At 40.7% G+C, this 20,025-nt stretch overlaps 1 protein-coding gene across 1 annotated transcript in view; it reads right to left on the bottom strand.

Moving 5' to 3' along the window:
• slc22a23 (solute carrier family 22 member 23) overlaps window positions 1-13,732 on the bottom strand; it is a 51,721-nt gene extending 37,989 nt beyond the window's left edge. Inside the window, exon 1 of the mRNA XM_057333019.1 lies at window positions 12,664-13,732. Within this exon, the coding sequence (XP_057189002.1) occupies window positions 12,664-13,074 (411 nt within the window). The 5' untranslated portion in view covers window positions 13,075-13,732. The remainder of the gene's footprint in view (window positions 1-12,663) is intronic.
• Window positions 13,733-20,025: the final 6,293 nt, after the last annotated feature.

Genomic DNA, 20,025 nt, shown 5'->3' on the forward strand with positions numbered 1-20,025 from the left:
CTAACAGATCAAATAAATAAATAGCCTGAATAACTGCATCTTTGTTGAGCAAAGCGTTTCAATATAGACTTCAAAAGAAAAACTCTTGGATTCAGATCAATGCGCTTCAATGTAATCCTAACGCTTGGGGCGTTCAATAGTACATGTTGCACACACGCAATATCTGCATTCCAAATGACATAACTGGGAGCATGCATGCAACAAAAAGCTGTTTCACGAGTTCGCCTTGCAGATAATAAGTACAGTTGATAAGGGAAGGATATTATGCGAATTTGGCGTGCTGTCCCAGGGAGAGGGCCCCGGTATGTGCCCGGACTCGGGTCGTTCCCCCCGTTACGCTGCGATAACAACGGGCTGATGGTGAGGAGTTGGGGTGGAGGAGGGATGCTGCGAGAGAATTGTCTTGTCTATTTGTAGGGTTTCTTTCCCCGAGCTAAAAGGATGATTGGTGAGATTGGTTATAGGAAACCAGCCGGGTTGGTTATCTGATTTGTGAGATTGGTCATGGCAAGCCAGCCGGGTTAGTTATCTGCACGTGCTCCTCCCGAACCTTGTTAATAACACATCATGTCTCTCGACTAATAGAAACACAACATTCCAAAGAAGTTCATTGAGTTTTATGGCACAAATCTGGGTCTGTAGACACCAGAAAATCACAGAAACTTTGGTGTGGGTTCTTTAAACTTGGCTCAGCAAAATGCCCTGGCACCAGAAATCCCCCCTCCCATATTCTTCAGTTGTATTTATTGTCTCTAAACAATCAAATGCGGACGAGGGAATAATTCAGGCTCTTGGACTGACACGCTGCATGTGGGATTGGGAATGTGCCCCCTTGTCCATAGTTTCAGCTTGCAAATAAGTGTGACTAAGAGAGAGGAGAGAGAGATTATGTGAAGGACGAATTGTACTTGCGGGTGAAACAAGGGAGAGGCAATAAGGGCCCATTGTCTTGTGCTGTAATGGTGTTTCTATGCCATACAAATCTCATTGCTTCTCCAAACACGCTCACTGGAGTCACAGGTCACTCAACCCACACAAGAACGTGGAGCAAAGGCCAGAAGTGATGCAGTGCCGAGTAAATTACATTCACAAACCAATCATCATAGTCAACAACATGAATCGACAGTCGGTGAAGAAAATACTGTCGGTGAGAATCCCCCAAAACCTGTCTGGTTTCATGGAAGTATGTCAAAGCTGTTCGACTGGTCGAACTGGACTGGACTTCAGTGTTGAAGTACAACATTTCCTAATCCTACTGCATGCATCTGTCTTACATCCAGTACTTTTATTTGTGACCCTGGATCACAAAACCAGTCATAAGTAGCCGTTTCATAACTTAAGCTAGCGTACTGACGCAACAAGACACACGAGAGCCAACGCCATTTCACTGTCGACGCTGATGTAACGGTTCACACACCGACGGCAGTTTTTAAATTCTGTCACTCACCATGCGCAGCCGGTCCGGATCGGAGTTTTAATGGCGAAGGGAGAAGGGGATCGCTTTCGGGTCTGTTCTTTGGCCTCGGAAAGTTTGGAATAATTGAATAAACAGCATATGTAGGCGTATCTTCCTGTTACATGTTGTGTTTTGTATTGCATAATATACAACTCTTAAGGGCTTTGCACATACAGTCCGTAATTTTAGTATGCGTTTTTCCGTATATGGCGCTCGTTTGTTCGGCTTCTCTGAATTGTCCAAACGCCTCTCAAAATGCTTGCTACGGATGCTAAAAAAACGCAGAAAATCGAACCCAGTCCGAATTTTTTTGTGACGGATGGAAATATCGGAGGCAGTGTGTAAATGCAATTGACACAACGTGAGGTCATATTTATTTTTTAACGTGCGGAAATTCCAGACGCAAATTTCAGACTCAGCGTGCAGTGGCCTTTAGGATTAGGGGCAGGGTCGGGTTAAGTGCTCAAATACGTCTAAATTGCGTGTACGAAACTATAAAGGTACACAAAATACGACGTCTCATTAAATTAAAAATCATTACACCCCATTATAATATAATACGGTGTTGTTAACGTTACTGTTGTTGGAAATTGTGATACCGGGTTGCAACATGTACCTGATGGCAAGTATTTTGTGGCGCTGCAAAAAGTGTACAGACTGAGGTGCGTATTTCCTATGAGCCCAGGTTGGATTTTTCTTTTATGCCAAAAAGTAAAGATCATGTTTCATGAAGATATTTTGTAAATCTCCTACCGTAAATATATCAAAACTTTATTTTTGCGAGTGGATGCAGCAAAATCGCAAACAAAAATGGTGGTAAACACGCCTACGAACATCGCTCGCCGCTGCTCGCTCTTTGGGAAAAACCCACTCAAGTTTGGTATCTATGTAAAGCTTACGCAGGATTCACACGGGGCTTCAGCGTCAACGCTTGACAACGTCGTCATAGTGACAACAGCCAATCACATTGTTCTCTGGTCTTGCATGAATGCAATTGGCTAGCGCCTGCACTAAGTTACTTGCATAATGCGATCTGATTGGCTGATGCCTGCGTTGGCGCTTGAAAAGTTGAGAAATGTTCAACTTCTTGCTGCGAGCAACACCAGTGAAGCGACGCTGATGGACCCACAATTCAGTTCGGCAACGCATGACATCACCCATTCAAAATGAATGAGAAACGTTGACGCTGACGCTCCGCATGAAACCAGCGTTAGACTTTCAGCTTTCAGGTTCATCTACTCTCCACAACGTCATTACAGCTTTAAGCCGTGGCGCTAGCAACGCCAAGGTCATGGGTTCCATCCCAGGGGATTGCACATAGTCAGAAACAAATGTATAGTACAATGCAATGTAAGTCGCTTTGGATAAAAGCGTCTGCCAAAAGCATGAATGCAAATGTAAGCCAATAGAGAGCGTTAAATCAAACCCGTTTCTTCTTTAGCAACGGCCTGCTACAGCTCCTCTGATTAACAACTTCAAAGATGATTTTCTCAATATTTCGATTTTTTTCAATAGTTATATCTCGGCCAAATATTGTCCTATCCTAACAAACCATACATCAACAGAAAGCTTATTTATTCAGCTTTCAGATTACGAATAAATCGCAGTTTTGAAAAATGACCGATAAGACTGGTGGTTTTGTTATACATGTTCACAATTTGACTTCACTACGGTTTGAACAACATGTGGTGGAGTAAAAGCAACATTTTTGAGAGATCCTTTAAAGACCCTGTTCATGAGACTACATAGGAATCTGTGAATAAATATCTTGTGTATCTCACTAAGAGATCAACTGACGCCAACTGATGGCAAGCCAAACAGCTGGGTAAACACAACATGTGTGGGTGGGAGCACACAAACTGTGTATGTGTGTGTGTGTTTGCACAAATGAGTCTGCAGAAAGCTGAAGCTTACACTTTCATAGCTATTACTATCTTTAAAAATACTGGTTATCAGATTACAACAGTTATTTCCATCGTAAGATTACATGACACCGTAAGCATCATGACATTAAGAAAAGTTCAGAAATCTAAACTAAAGCGTTGATTGCATTTGTTCAGGCTACACATTAACCAGCTTTCAAATATTACGTCAATATATCAACTGAACAATTGGTCGAGCTAGACTCCACTGAATGAGTTTAATAATCGGGCTGATTCAGTAACTTTGTAATTGTCTCTGGACTGGACACCTGATATACAATATACAATATAACCTCTTCCCTGCACCTGCCCTGTGTGCTTACTCACGAGTATCCATACACCTGCTTTGAAAGAGATCTATTTATAAGGATTCAAAAGCAAGATTGCGTAATAATGTGAATGGTTTCCTTTTGCACACGCACACAAAAAACGTAAGGTCATGTGACCACGAGACGCTGATGTAGCGCTGATGATGTGAAATGAATAAGAGAACAGGCAAGACCAAGTACTTACCATATGTTCATTATTGTATATTTGGCTCAATGACGAATAACAACCACTTATGCGGTGCAACCAAATATTGTTTACAATTAAAAATAAAACATTTCTCATTTTTGTGGCTGAAATGTGAATCCCTGATAAAGTATGCTTAAGTATCAGTTGTATGCGATTTTCAGGAAAAATACGTTTGTTAATTTAAGAAGACAAATTATAGAACAAAGATATGAGATGATTACTTACCAAAACTCGAAGAAATGCAAATACTTTGTTTCTAAACACTTCTTTTTTTTATTTGTTTTCTAATAACGTTACAACACATATTGGCATCTGAAAATGATTATATCTATACCTTGTACATATCTGCATTTACTCATTTACATAATGTCTAAACTAGAACTTTGTTGTCCACTCTTGGACTAATTCAATCAAACAGCTGTTAATTGAACAGGAAGTGACAAGAATCTGGCAACAAAACACCGTCATTATCTCTGGTTTATTTAATTAACATGATTAAACAACTGTCTTCAATTCAATACAAGCAATAGTTTTGATTGCAGTCAGTCAGTTATGTAAGGGATAATGTACAGGCAGCCGGCTACTTGCCACATGAGAAAAAAACTGGACATGAATTGTGAATTTGAAATATTTTATTAGCTCATTTTTACCGAATGCCGACCTTCCTCGAGGAAAAGCCGTTTACTTTTGGCTTTAAGGCAAGTAACGACGTTCAAATGTCACGAACAGGCAATTTGGTTTAATCATTTGTAAATATAATGTCATATATGTTATTAAAAGACTAGTGCTGGGCAGCGATTAAATTTTTTTAATCGCATGACTTTTCTATGATTAATCGTGATTAATCGCATGTTAAGCGTAAAATTCAATAATGAACTCAAAAGTAGTGTATTGCGCACTTTTCTTTTTAAAGTACTGCTATATGAACAAAAGTGCAACAAGATTTGGTTTTCAAACACTTTAAACAAATAATGTGCTTTTTACAACAGTATTTCCTTCACATAGTAGCATTAACAATTTTAACTTAAAATATTTCTTGTAAATCTCAACTTAAACATTAATGTAACCAAATTAAATATAAGACCAAAGCTATCTGCCACTGCCAGAGCATTAACGTTGCGTATAGTTTGATATAGAAAAACAAGTTATAATGATCATTGATTTTATGGCTTATACATAAACTCTCTTTCAACACAAAGTGTAAAGTGTGTTTAAAGCATATTTTTAAACAACTAAATTATTGAATGCTACTTTTTTCTTTATCTTAACAATTCATATAAGAACACAATTCCTTTAATATGAGTGAATATTTTGGGCCTGTCCTTTGTTGTATGATGAACATTATAAAAAGGGTTCTTTATTATACTTCTGCCCCTTTAAGAGAGCTCATTACAGATATATGGATATATCTAATATTTAATGACGCGTCTGTTTTGTTTCCCAGCTGTTAACGTTCATAAATGGACTACTTTTACATTGACCCTTGCTCATATGGGAATTTTGACGTAATTTTGTGTTTATTTGTCTTTTTCAGAGTAAGAAGACGTGAAAGAAAATTTAGTTTAGTAATTTGCGCTCTGACTCTCTAGGTGCGCATTTTTAAACATGTTTTCTGCATTAGCCTCATACTGCATACAACACACGCAACACAATTCGCTATCCTTGCTGTTAGCAAGGTTGTACCTTAGCCGGGGACATTTTTGTATTCTGCAGGCTATTGATTTCCTTCCGCTTTATCATTAATAGCATTAAATAAGCCTCTTACGCCCGCGCATATTACGTCTTTGTGGGGCGAGGGGACTGATAGATAAGCGCATGGCTGTAGGAGGGGAGACGAAATGAATTGTTCTATCAACTCTGCCGTTTGGAAGAGATTTAAAACGAAATGTCCATCATGTAAGAGTTCGGTACCTTCCATTCCATTCCTGGTTCATGTGTGCGCTTCAGCAGTCTTATAGGCCAAACCCAAATGCTCTCATTGGTTGAGACGCATGCGATGCCATTCCTCAGCCAGTACCGATAAACATCCCACACCTTCTGTGACCCATGGTTTGTCTGTACATTTCAGAGCCAGTGAGCAAAAGGACTTTCAAAATAAAATAATACTTAAACAAACTGCGTTAATGCACGATAAAATAATTGTTGGCATTAATTAATTCATGCGTTAACACAATAATAACGCGTTAACTTTCCCATCCCTATAAAAGACACATTCATATTTAATTTGTCAAAAAAACCTGTTAAAATGATTTGCTGCATCAGGTTTACCATGTGTTATTAGTTTTGGGAGGTCGTTATCTGGGAAAATATCGAACCTGCAAATGTCGCGACTGGCCAATCAGAACCAAGCATTCCAACGAGCCGTGTTATAAATTTGAGTAATGGACGGCATCATTATATTCATCAAATGAAAAAGTAACAAGCCTGATTCACAGTTACACATTTGGCAGATGCATTTGTCCAAAGTGACTTCAATACCGTTTTATCGGTATGTGTGTTTCCTGAGGATCAAACCCATGACCTTTACGTTGCTAACGCAATGATCTACCAAGTGAGCTATATACAGTAGATCGTCCAATGAATTTTTTAAATCCTCCTACACTAAACTAAACAAGAAAGGTTAGTTAATGTATTTACTCCACTGTCATCGACTCCAAACCCTTCAGGCCAAATCATGACCTTTATCTCAAAACGCAACCATCCGTATATCCCAGTGATGATATTCTCCTATTCATTTCACATCATCCTATTAAATTCAAATCCTGTGGGGCCTCCGATGCAATTAGAATAGTCCTCAAAATCTACAGGGCTCTCCCGCTAGAAATTGAGTTTCACGGGCTGCCCAAGGATACCAGATTAAGAACATGGCTCTATTTTCAAGGACTTTTCCGACTTGACGACTCAGTCAGTGGGACCATCGCATTCCTTTAACGCCGCCGCACAGAGACAACTGAGACAAACCTGCTGTTGATTATTTTCCACTCATCCCTCCGAGAGACGGTCAGATGTGTTAGGACAGGGCCCGTCCAGCGTGAAATGCAACTACATTTCAATAAATTTTAAGACAAAGTATTTTTGTTCTCTCTTTCACAGCAGGTCCATTACGGTGAAAATGTTCATAGAGCTAACCACAGAGACTAAACTAAACTATTGTTTCCAAGTTGATCTTGGAGAAATTCACTTTCAGGGCCCTGAACTCCACAGACATGAAGAGAGAAGTCATCCATGGTGATTTATATCAGATGAGGAAGCACTGACAGATGCCATGTGCTGTGTCATGTAGTTCCTCCACTTTGAATTTTTAGTGCTCTCAGAGGTTTTTTCAGAACACTTTCTCACTCGCAGACTTTCAGTTTTGTGTTGTGAATATACCAAATAACTTCCCATAATGCCAAAGTGAACATGTCTCTCAATTACCTGCACAGTTTCACTCATTGTTTTCTTTTCAAGCTTGTAAGTTAGGGATGAAACGATTCACCGTGAGCCGGTTGAAAATCCATCATAATATGTGACGATTCAAGCCGGTTGAGATGTTATTTGAATCACTTAAGAACAGATGAGACACTTGCTATGATGCCACTCCAGCACTCTTTCATCCTTACTGTCTGGGACTATCTATAGATATTAACAAAACGCTACAGTGCTATCACTAAAAATGGGGTTCTCAATATGGACGGATCCTCTAGCGACTAGTAAAAAACAGCCAGTTGTTAAAGACTAGACATGTGCACGGTTAATCGCGGTTACCACTAAATCCTGCTGAAATCGAGCTGACTGCGATTATGCAAGGTATCAATTATTTTAGTAATGCGTAGCTTGTCCGTGAAGCACGGCTCTGGGAAATGCTGCTCGATCTAAAAGCAGTGCGAGTTTGAGTCGATTATAACGTGCATTTAAAAAAATTATAAATATACTTTATTATCATGAAAATACCTGAGGAGGCTTGAGGATCAGTGATAAAAACATGTCCAAAGGCATTTCCTAGAACTACGTGTGTTATGGTCTTCTTCTGCAGTGCGTATTTGGAGTTTCTGCACGAGAGCGCCCTCTGGCTTTTGCATGCAGCAGCATTTGACCGTACTTCACTCACAAGTTGTGCATAAATCACGTGATATATATTTTCGGTTAATCGGGCAGATGTCTATTAAAGACTACAGAGTCTCTGGGAAAGAGGCTTTGTACTGTGTTTTGAAGTACTTGGTATGTGGAAAATACAGCATTTTTAAACCTTAAATCGTGTATAGACATTGCATTATATCTAAAACAAACGATAATATCCATTTTAGCCGTGTCATATGACCCCTTTAAAAGGACTATAGATATCACAAAACATATAGATGTGGATATGATACTAGGCAGCAGGGACCTCACGGTTTGAGTGCCTCAGAAGGGGTTGTACTTCTCCCTGATTAATGCCCTGAATACAAAATCTGGACGGATCTACAGGAGATGGTCGAGCTCCCCGAAGTTCAAAATTCCTCAGAGACCACAGTGCTTTGTGACTGAGGGTCAGTTCACCCAAAATTCATTTACTCACCCCTTAAATTGGTCAACACCTGTATGCAAATATACTTGGATTAACTAATCCAACCGTTTGTTTATCCAAACAATTCTAGGAACAGAAAATGGTAGTCAATGGTGCACCAGAAGTGTTGGTTTCCTACACTCTTTAAACATCTTCTTTGGTGTTCAACAGAACAAACGTTGAGGAAACTAGCCATTTAAAGAAGGTTTTTGTTTATGAATGAACACAAACAACCACATATACACTTTCCAATGAGGAAAAAATGTGTTTTAAATCTTGTAATGTCTGTAACAACAGATATATGTAGGCTGAAGATTATCAGATGTTCAGAGTAGGCTAGGAAGCAGAGGACACATCTCCAACTTCCCTTTGACAAAACACCCCAAAAAATAAATCTCCATTACACCCCATAACCCGTAGCAAACCGTTGTCGTCCTATTAAAGAAGCTGTAACCTCAGGAACAAACAACGGTGTCTCAAACCTACCTACTGAAAGACCATCAAACATTAAAGTGATGAAGAACAAGGCAGCTTTAAAACCACCATCTTAAGCTTGCAGGCAACAACAAAATACAAAGCATATTTTTGATGTTTTCTTACAAGAATGACAGATGCCTTTACATTCTCAGTGATAGTTGGAAGGCTATGTGGCCTGCAAAGAAAATGTTGCGCTTTGTTTTTTGCCCTTTCATCATCAGCACTATGAAAACAGTTCAGTAAATCTGATCAGTTAGAAAGGTAACACGATCCCCCTGAATAAGCTGCATGAATTTGTGGTATCGACATGCTAAAGTTTGGCATTTCTAAGCAGTTCCTTGGTTATTGAGGACTTTTGCTAGCTGGTAACTGGTTTAGATCAAAAGCTAGATGGGTTGCGCACTAAAGTTAAATAACCATGTTAAGAATTTGTTCAAAATGCTTAGACTAGACGAGCAAGTACCAGTGATGCTTCCCTTAGCAAACACCTTTAATAATGGCCACAGATGATCTCGTCATTCACACTTCTGAAATGAATGGTGAAAAGCATTGAAGTCCAAGAACATTTGCAGGTCAAACAATAGTTGAAGGGTGCGGTCTTGCGTATCCGGGATATGCTCCTACAGTAAGTAAATATGAAATATATGATGAAAACAGGTCGAAGCTGGGAACCTCCCATGACTATAACCATCTTTCTAACAGCACAAACACTTGGAAACAATCCCACGATAGATTTTGACCAAAACGGTTGGAAGAAGAGATGGAAGGAAAACGAATTATCCTCTAACTGACTCAGACAAAATGTCAAATATTCTCTATTTAGCAGCATCAGCGGCTAGAGAGAGAAAAATCTGAGCTTGCAATTCAGCGCTGAGATTTTTTCCAAAGAGAGACAGAATGTAGACTTAGGTGAGTGTAGCGAGGAAGGCGGGGCGAGAGCCGTGGGGCGGGCATGCAGGGACCGGCGGTCGCACACATGACACTCGTTGCCACTTACGCCGCCGGCCCCGCCTAACCCGCCCCATGGCTCTCGCCCCGCCTTCCTCACTACAGTGAGGTTTACATTAGCATGTTGTCGTACGAAAACAGCGTTTTAAAACGAAAACGAACCAAAGAATCTGCGTTTACAATTAACCACCGAAAACACATGTCACTTGACCATTCAGACATGCTGGGCACGTGCGCACAAATGTAAACAGTTGTATGCGCGTACATACAGTACAAGTTGGTTGTTGACGACAGTTAGTTACTAGTCACAGTCTGGCCAGTACAGAATGAACACGATGGCGAGGAAAAGCAAGGACATCTTCGTGTGGATAGACGAGTTGTTATCCATGTTATTTAAAAGCTCTCTGGCGTTGCTGTAATGTGGATCCGTGTACGCAGCGCTGCTTGAAGTCAAACAAGCTTGTTGTTTACACGGTCGTTGCGAGGCTGATCATCGTCGCCTTCAGGAAGCGTAATGGCTCATATGACATGGGCTTAACGAATCAGGGATATGACGACAGACGACCCAATCAGTAAACGAATGTAGGCAACCACACCTGCGTATTCTAAAGTCTCCGTTTTCGTCGGTATACACAGAAACGCAACCGTTGCAGCGTTTCCAAAAGTCGAAAACTCAGGAGTAGTGTAAACGGCAGGCGTAACCGTAGCAGGAGTTAAGCCGCGGTCACACTCGACTTTTCCCTCCATTGACATTCATACGCATGCAATGCGACAGACCGGAAACGCAAGTCCGTCCAACGAAATTTTGCATTTCGCTGCTTCGCAAAGTTCAAGTTTGGTGAACTCTGACCTGCGAATTCTCGTCACGTGAGTGCGTGAGACCAATAGAAGATCAAAACTCTCGGTAGAGAAATGTAAAAAATGGAGGAATCGCGCCCGCCCATTTTCGTACCACCGTCCGAACGATCTCTGCACGCTCAAAGTCAAGTCTGACCGCGGCTTTATGTGTTTTTAAAGGAAATGCGCTAGTATAAATGCCGCCTTTCTCCGAACAAGACCACAAACAGCACACTAACTCATTCTCTACATTATTAAATGAACTATTTCTCTCAGTCCGCATTGACATTAACAAGCCCGTGATGTGTTTTCAGATAATGAGCGTTTTATGTTTCTAATCGCTGATCATTACTGAGATGAGGCTTATCAGCAAGAAACCACATGCATTGATCGTCACCTCCTAAACAGATGAAGGAAACAGAGTAAATACTGTAGATGGCTGAGGCTTTGCCTGAGAATGCATGCCGATGTTCATTAAAGATTTCCTTTGAGACAAACTAGCAAAGTCATGGGTAAATTGATCTCTTTGTGCATTTTTGCTGATTCACTTCCACTGTACGTTCACTGACTGCTGTCTGATCCTTTTGCCAAATCTGTACTGTTATTCCTCTGAATTCTGTATAGGACAACTTTATATTTTGGAGTTGTATAAAGTTATCTGCAAATATGTAATCAAATCAGTGCAAAATTCTCAGCGTGCGAGGTTTCATCATTTGCGAGCGTGCTCGACCGTTCACACATTCCCATGAAGTGCTAAAAACACACCGTGACCCCATGAAGTATTTAGATACGAACTCCTCATGCAAGAACGTACGGCTGTTACGGACTACGGTAAATATCAAAACATCAAACAGATGATAGCAGGCGTTTTCTCGGAAGTAAATTTATAATTTATCACTGGGTTTAGCATCCCAGCAGAAAGTGTCCAAATACTTTCCAATTAATACATTTCATTTTCATCGTAGATATTATATTGCTAAAAGGGTGTTTAATACTTCCACTTGGTTTGATATGTTGCATCCAATGCAGTTCAGATCAGTGTCTTATATGTAAAACGTATTTGACGGCCGGATCGTACATGCGAGAGCATTTAAATGGACTGTGAGACTATAGCAACACACAACAACTCAACAAGCGATGTGATATCAATTTCTATACCATAACTGACAACACGCGCTTATCTGTGCTTTCCCTCTTTTAATCATGTCAAGTCTGATCTAATCAACCCAGGGAATGTTATACAGTTAAACTTGATTGCCATTTTAACTACAGTGGCTGGATGAATATAATTGGTTGAATCCGCACAACACCACTTCCCTATGAAACGAGCCCTGGCATCATGAGCATCATCCGAAGTGATTGACAGTCTACTCCACTGAAATGATACGAGACTCTTCTCGCGGTTGCTTCAAGAACAAGCGGCTTATGTTGAACGAACATAACGTGACACTAATATGATCAAAGAAAGCCAACAGGCGTGTTTGAGATTATCTCTGTATCCTGCTCACAGTTACAGGTAATCCATAGAGTTAGTTGACCCACATTCGCCATTGCGCAACGCATTGACACGGTAGGCCAACAAAGACGAAAGACTTTGATTAAAAGGCTGTTGTTGGTGTACCGAGAGTGGTTATGTCATCCGGTCAGCATGAGGGGAACCCGGTGACACCCCCCCCCTGATGACTGTTGATGCAGATGACTCGTATTCATGGAAGTCAGCAATGCCATTCTTTCCCTGTCTGTCTGCTGCTCTTTTGCAATATGTGCCAAAGCTCTGTACATAAACTCATTTACCACATGCATATATACAGTGAGAGTCGTTTGGGATCCGTGGTGTGAACTGTTAAAGCCACGAACACATCGCTGCTCATCAATGAACTTGCCTGTCAAACAAACGGAGCCGGTTTGCCCTGAACAACTGTTGATGGAAAGACGACACGACGTCGCTCTTCTTCTACGCTTTATAACGCCGCCGCGCTTACCTTGGTGACAACATTCTGATCAAGTCCAGTTTCCAGTTCGTATCCCGACTGCATGCAGACGCACTGCGATGACCGATCCGTGCCGTTGCTCCCATTATTCGCGCCGCCAAACGCGGGCGCAGCGACCGACGGGTCGCTTTTATTCGCGTGCACACGGGCACACGTGTTGTACGGCTGCCCGAGGAGGAAATAGTCCGAAAACTGGCTGAAGCCGATGAATATCGCCGGGATGCACGTCAAAACGACCAGCTGTATCTGGAATCTCCCAAAGCCTCCCAGACGGGCAAACACGCCGCCGTCGATCTGCGAAAGTAAATCGGGCGTTCGACTCGTTTCGGGGGTGACGAAGCCGTTCTCCGGTGGATGAGGCTCGGTGTCCAGCTGACAAACGGCCATCACCGTCTCGCACATACTGCCCGCAGCCCGGTTCTGTAATGCGTCAGATCCACAGACTCCGTGTTCGCGCTCAATAAACGCTATATTGAGAGCGGCTATTGTCAGTGATTAGGGAGTGGTGCGCGCGTCTTCGCCCATTCATACAGTAAACCGTCACGAACTGTTCGGTGGATTTCGAGGTCCCCTTTCACGAGCGCTCCGCCATCCAAACGCGTTCACGGTCCCGACTCTTCAAACGGTGCGGTTACAGCGAAGCGATTCATTTCGTCGGCGTGCCGGTGATCCGAGCCGGAAGAAAGCACACGGTGATGACAACAAGCCTGCCCCCTTATCACCGTTCACAGCCACAGGTAACACACCTGTCACGACCCGCGCACAGAGCCGCTGCGCTGGACATTACAGACTGACGTGCGTCATGTGATCCGGTGAGATGACGAACCACATTCCAAATGAGCCAGTTATTCACAGACACTCGCTCTCTTCGGACGATATAGAGAGAATAAACAGTCGTGAAGGCGGAACCACGACCGAACCTCCGCCCTCTGCACGCGCGTGCTGACTGTGCGCTCAACTTCTGCGCGCCAGACTCTGTGTATCACACACATCTACACGAGCTGCTCGTGTACCTCGAGTTTTTACCTTGATCGTTTAAAGAAACGAAACCTTAAAGAAACCTCTTGTTTGGATTAGATAGTGTCGTTGGGCCATATTTTTCTATAATAAAGCTGTACGATATCATTTAAATGGTGACGGTCGTTTTGTAGTAGCTGATGCCCTCTGCTGGTCAATGCTGGTAGTAGAGCCGACTTGAACACTGGTGTTAAGCAAAACCACAACATCTTTTTGACGATAGTTGTTGTGCGCTATTTTTAGCATTGAAGTGTAGCTACATTTATCATTTTACACGTACGTGTGTATTAACATGATCTTTCCCCCCTATATTTTAAAGCCAAATCACCGATTCTTATTATTGTGAAGTTTTGTAATTTAGGCAAGTCTGCCCTCTAGTGGTGACAAGCTGAATGGTTGGCTTTTTTGAAAATACTGTACAGTGTAATCAAGAGCATCATTTTGGATTAGATAGATGGTATTAGAAAGACGACTGTGATTTAAGCGTGAATTTATTAAGTGTGAATAACACTTTCATGTTTAAAATTTCTTTTTTTTGCCCTGTCCCTGTGCTAACTACACAAAGCATTGTGACTTTGAATTGCATCGTGCTTTTGTTAATGGGTGTGGGCGCTGTTTGGCCACCGACTTTCTTCAAAATATCTTCTTTTGTGTTCTGCAGAAGAAAGAAAGAAGAACGACAAGAGGCTGAGTAAAAGATGACCGGGTGAACTATCACTTTAAGCCTAGTCTGTTTCAACTGAAAACAACTTGCACTGACATATCTTATAAAATATCAATGCCATTGTGAAATGAGTTCACTCAGCTTTTAGTCAGTTGAATCTGTTGTGTAATTTTATTGCTTTAACCCCTGGTAATGTTGTGTGTGTGAACGTTCATGTGCTGATACAAAGAGATGGTAGCTGGCCACACCTTTTACTAGAACTCTTCAAGCTTTGATCCCAGCCATGAGTCATAAACTCTTTAGCCTGTGATGAAAAATAATGCCGACTTAATTGACCTTAATATACAGCTTTAGTTCATGTCGATATATTTTCTAAAAGAACATCCACAATGGGTTTAACTATGCAGTAATGAAGTTTTCAATGGCGAAATTAAACACGCCTCTTGCATGTGCAGTTTTGATAAATATCAGGTTCAAGGCATCATTAATAACAATTATTTGTGAAAACTTTCTTCACACTTCTTTTTGTATGTGCCATAAATGATACGCTTTATACTTGCTAAGAAGTAATCAATGAGCCCACGAGAAGCTATTTAATGGTAGGGTCTCAATGTGACAACATGCCCCGTATAGTGACCTGACCCCAACGGCAGGGCACAACATGTGCCTAAGAAAAATCGTCTCTTGGAAAATGGTTTTGCTTTCCCTTGTGGATGTGTGAATGGTGTCAGATAAGACGGGTAAAGCCATGTGTAACTGTACTAAAGCTTTTATCCAGCTGTAACTGTGATGTGATGCTAGAGATGAAAAACGGTAATAAGCACTCAAAATGAGGCACGGCTGTGGTTTATGAAGTCATGAGGTGTGTAATATCATATGACTGTGTGTGTGTGAATGAAGTTTTGATGTCTTGTCAGAGCAATTGACTGGCGCTGGCAGTCATATCTGAAACTGGGCAAACGTTCAAGTGCTTCTGTACTATGACCTTTTTAAAGTTTCTTATTTAGTTACTTCTGACTGCGATGGTTCAGTGTCTGTTCATCACAATCTTGTTGGTTTCATGCTGGCATAGTTCGTAAAATCCACTCAAACCAGTGGCTACATGGTTTTGCCTTCGAATAAAAATGACAATAGCTTCAATAAAAAAAGACAATAATTATAAGACGATTAATTATGATTAGGATAAAACCAGTTTGGATCCCAAACCTGTGAGAACACCTGTCTGTGTGTGTGGGAGTTCACTGCTGAGGGTGTGTCGTGAACATACAGTCAGAATACAGTGACTAAAGTGTTGTCAGGAAAGGACTGCACAGAAACACAGCGAGCAGGTGAAGACACGGGGCTATTAGGCAGCCACACCTGAATATTACAGCGGTACAGAGAACTGAGGACAGGTGGGTGGCCCCGCCCCTATTAACCACTCCTGGTCATGTCTGGAAGTAGTTTCTGAATAAACATCTGCCTGCGTAACTCACAGAGGAGACCTACTCGTGAAATATTTGGCCACAATATTGTGAGAAATCACACCTGTCGCTGTGACAACCCTAGGCCAATCAGAAGCGCTCTCTGTCTGCTGGTTTCAGTTTACTGACAGCTGATTGGCTGGATGGGTCTTTGGAGCGAGGGTGTGTCGCTTACGTCACTTGCTGGTTAGCCTGGGAAGTTTTCAAGTAATCTTTGAGTTATCTATCAACTTAAATGACACGTTTTCAGTCCCAGTTGAAACATAAAAGAGATTTATGAAATAGTATTAGTATTCTTTATATTTGGGGACTTTCACATTTAAAGTCCCAGTGAAATAAAACTATATTTTCATGAAACATTGCAGCGTTTATTGTAAATAGCTTGTCAATGTGGGTCGTTCTCTTTTAAAAAATGTGTGTGCCCTCATAATCTTTAGTTAAGATCTGAAAATGCACTTCCTTCCTGTAATGACTATCCATCTTAAATGACGTATGTTAGACGGCTTGGGCGGAGCAACCGTTAACTCCTCCCCTTCAACTGTCAGTCTGCTGCCCTATTTCATTTCAATACGCATCGGCTGTTTTTATACGTCCAATCATATCGCAGAGAAAGACGAAAGCAACGTCCACTATTTTTCTCATTAGAAATTCCATTTGATTTGGAATTGAAATAAGGAAGAATCAAAATAAGAAAGTAAAAACGGGGGGTTCACAGGGACTTTAAGCTAACATGTTTAGTTAAGTGTGTGAGTGGTAGCGCCGGTCTTAGTCATTGTTCATGGCATACCTTAGACAAGTTTTTTCATGCATAGACTCTTATCAGTGCAACAATTAAGTGTGCAAAAACTGAATACAGAAATGAAAGAGGCCTGGTGTCTGTAGGTGTGTCTTTGTAATTGAGATAAAGAGAAACACAATGTTCCTAGTTTAAGTATATATTATACTAGTGGTTCTTAATCCTCGTCCTGGGGATTCACCATATAAGTTAACACATCTGATTGATTCAAAACTTCAGCTCCACGGCAGAAATACGAGTTGTAATGAACAACCCTACATACTATTAAACGATCTATAATGTGTTTGAGGTAGAACAAGCGTGCCTTAGGTTAGCATATTTTGTGAACTTAAGTTTGAGACAAATATACATCCCATGACCCTGCAGAGGATACTGTCATAGGATGGATAAGCATCAAGACTTTTGATCTGATCAGCCATTGGTAAACTTGTCAAATTGCTGCTTACAGTTACTTGTTGGTGGTGCACATGCTTTTCAAGATGCGTGACTTTACCACGTTGGCAACTCAACAAAGACTTTCCGTCTTCAAGACAGCTTGATTATTTTCAGTAGTTTGGTCAATTTCACGTTGTTTTACTATTATAGAGTGAGCATGTGGCTAAGTTCTGTCACATATGCCCAGTATTTGACTTACACCCGCCAAAGTTCTTGAAATAAAATATGCCTGCTACTTTATTTTGGTATACTGTCATCACATGAATAGAAAGCTCAACATTGTTAGATACAGTAACTGTTGATATATTTCTTTTCTCAAAGGATTAGTTCCATCTAGTTTGCAAAACTAAGTTTTTGCAAAAGATAAAATAATAATTCTAATATGGCAGAAAAAGTGAGATATTGTAAAATGGAGTTATGACCATTTTTTGATTACTATTGGCCGACTGGGGTGAGGTCATCTGGAGTACTACCAAACTTTTCAAGTTTTAGGTGTCTAGTTGCACTTGAACCCGTACAGAGTTCATAAATATCTATTATTCCCATTCTTATCGAGGTTAGTCATGTCTGTATCGGGTGTTACACTGAATTAATGTTGGGATGACAGTCAAACATGCAACAATCTTAAAATCATTTCCTTCAATGGCGTGAGCTGTTGCATTTATACCATGGTCTACAAATACTCGAATCTGATTGGCTGAAAGGTGTGCATTAAAAGCGTTTAATCATAGACATAAGAATACTAGACCGCTTGTTGGTTGCTGGATCGTACGTCAACGGTGCCGCCATATTAGGGGTGACAACCTTCAACTACAAACACGTGGAAGTGAATGGCCGTGCTGCGGTTTTTCTGGATAAAACACAATTTCTCAACTTATTTCAATACTTTACGACTTACATGGAGTGTTTCGTCTCCAGTTATCCTTGGTTAGAGTTAAAAAATAAAATGATTGTCATAAGGAATCGTTCAAACTCACGCTTGTCAAGCGATCGTTTTTCTTATTTTTGGTTTAATAATTGTGCGAACATCGCTAATGTGATATAATTTAAGGTAAATGAAATGCACATGATAAGAACATAGTTTGTTCAATTTGGTTACCTCGGGATGGGTTGTAGCGTGAAAGAAGCTCTGTTAGATAAGCTTTAGCTAAACCGATTAATGCTTCATAAGTGATTAGAAGTACTTTATAGTCTTAGGCAGTGTAGGGATGATACAATTGGTGTTATGTGGTCGAATTTTCTAGACCTTGTAAGAACTCTAGCAGCTGCATTTTGAACTAACTGTGATTTGTTGAATGATGATGCAGGACATACAAGTCATGCATTACAATAATCAAGTCTTGAAGTCATAAATCCACGAACTAGTTTTTCTGCATCAGAAAACAATGTACTGCGTATAATGTACGATTGCATTAGAAGTTTTACAAATATCACATAAATGTTTTACTTCTGTAACTGTTTCACTGAATCCATCATGGACAACTTTTATCTTCAAAATAGTTTTTTGTGTATTTGAACGAGCTCTAGCTTCTGACCTGGAGCTCAAGAAAAGCTCAAATGAGGACATAAAAGCTATTTCCCCAATGAAAAACTTGATTTTTTCAGATGTAATGTAAATTGAATAATGTCATGCTTCTCTGTACCGTCTCTTCGTGTCTTATTCTCGATTAATACTTGATCGTGTGGTTGTTTTCATTTGTTTTGCTGTTGTTTCTCTTGCACAGTCATAACATACCCAGCATGTTCTATCTAGTGTATTTCCAAGAAAAACAGGCACAATTAATCAATGTTTAAGTCTACATATTGAGATTTGAAATATCTAGAGACATGATACAGTATATTTGTGCTGCACGTTTATCCTAAACCATTGACAAAATGTAAACGTTATTGTGCTTTTAATGCCGAAAAAGCGCAGCTCCCCCGTTTACTTGCATTTGTTTACATGCTACTCTTGCCATGACCAACATGGCGGCGCCGTTGCGTTGACGTATCGCAGCAGCTGACCAAAGCAGCCAATGCGCGGTTTAGTTTGATCAGTGTTTGAAATCAAAGGAGTAGTTCACCTCAAAATAAGCCCCCATTGGCTTTCCATAGTAGGAATAAAGATGACTATGGAAAGTCAACGGGGGCTTATTTTGAGGTGAACTACTTCAACTGATGAAAATAACCTGTCTAAATCACCAGTCTGCTCAAAAAATGCACTGAGAACATCGATAACAGCTTTAACTTGGCAAATGACCATGGTGTAAGCGAGATAATCCCTTACATGACACTTGATCACTGTGCCGGTATTTTCTAATGACATCAGGGCATCACAGTATATAACAGCCGCTAGTCTTTGGCTGATGGTTTAAAGGTTAAAGTCTAAAGGCTGATTCCGAGGTTGGATTTACCTCCAATTCCAAAGTTAAACATTCTCATGTGTTGAAAGTTGGGCATTTGAAAGAAGAGTTTTAGATTTGAAGAGTAGGTGTGCACCTGATAAACAGGTTCATTGCTCTAGCCATTGAAAGGATAGTGCGAATACTTATCTGTAAGATTGATAAATGTCTAGTTTGTTGAAAAACACTTGCTGTTAAGAGGGTTGAGATGATCCTGCGCAAAAGCCATGAATTCAATAGTTAAAACGGTAACGATTTACAACTTATAACATTATGACTTATCTTAATCATGACGTCTTCACTATATCAGCATCTATATTTCATACATACATGCCTATAAACTTGAAAAAGAACCAAATAATTATAAAAGAATGCAATAGGGGAAGTGTACGTTTATGATTTTTCGATTGCTTTATTTAAACTGGCAAGCAGTTCTTAAGAAGTCAATACAAGACAAGCACACGAGAGAAAAGGCGAAAGGAGAAGCTCTCTGCGATCTCAGAGGAGTTGAAAGGGTGTGTGAGTGGGTGAGGTGGGTGTGTCGATGACACATGCGCAGGCGAAAGTCCTCTGAATGTCGAGTGTCTGTGTGTTTGA

Source organism: Triplophysa rosa, linkage group LG5 (assembly GCF_024868665.1).
Source record: "Triplophysa rosa linkage group LG5, Trosa_1v2, whole genome shotgun sequence".
Lineage (NCBI taxonomy): Eukaryota > Metazoa > Chordata > Actinopteri > Cypriniformes > Nemacheilidae > Triplophysa > Triplophysa rosa.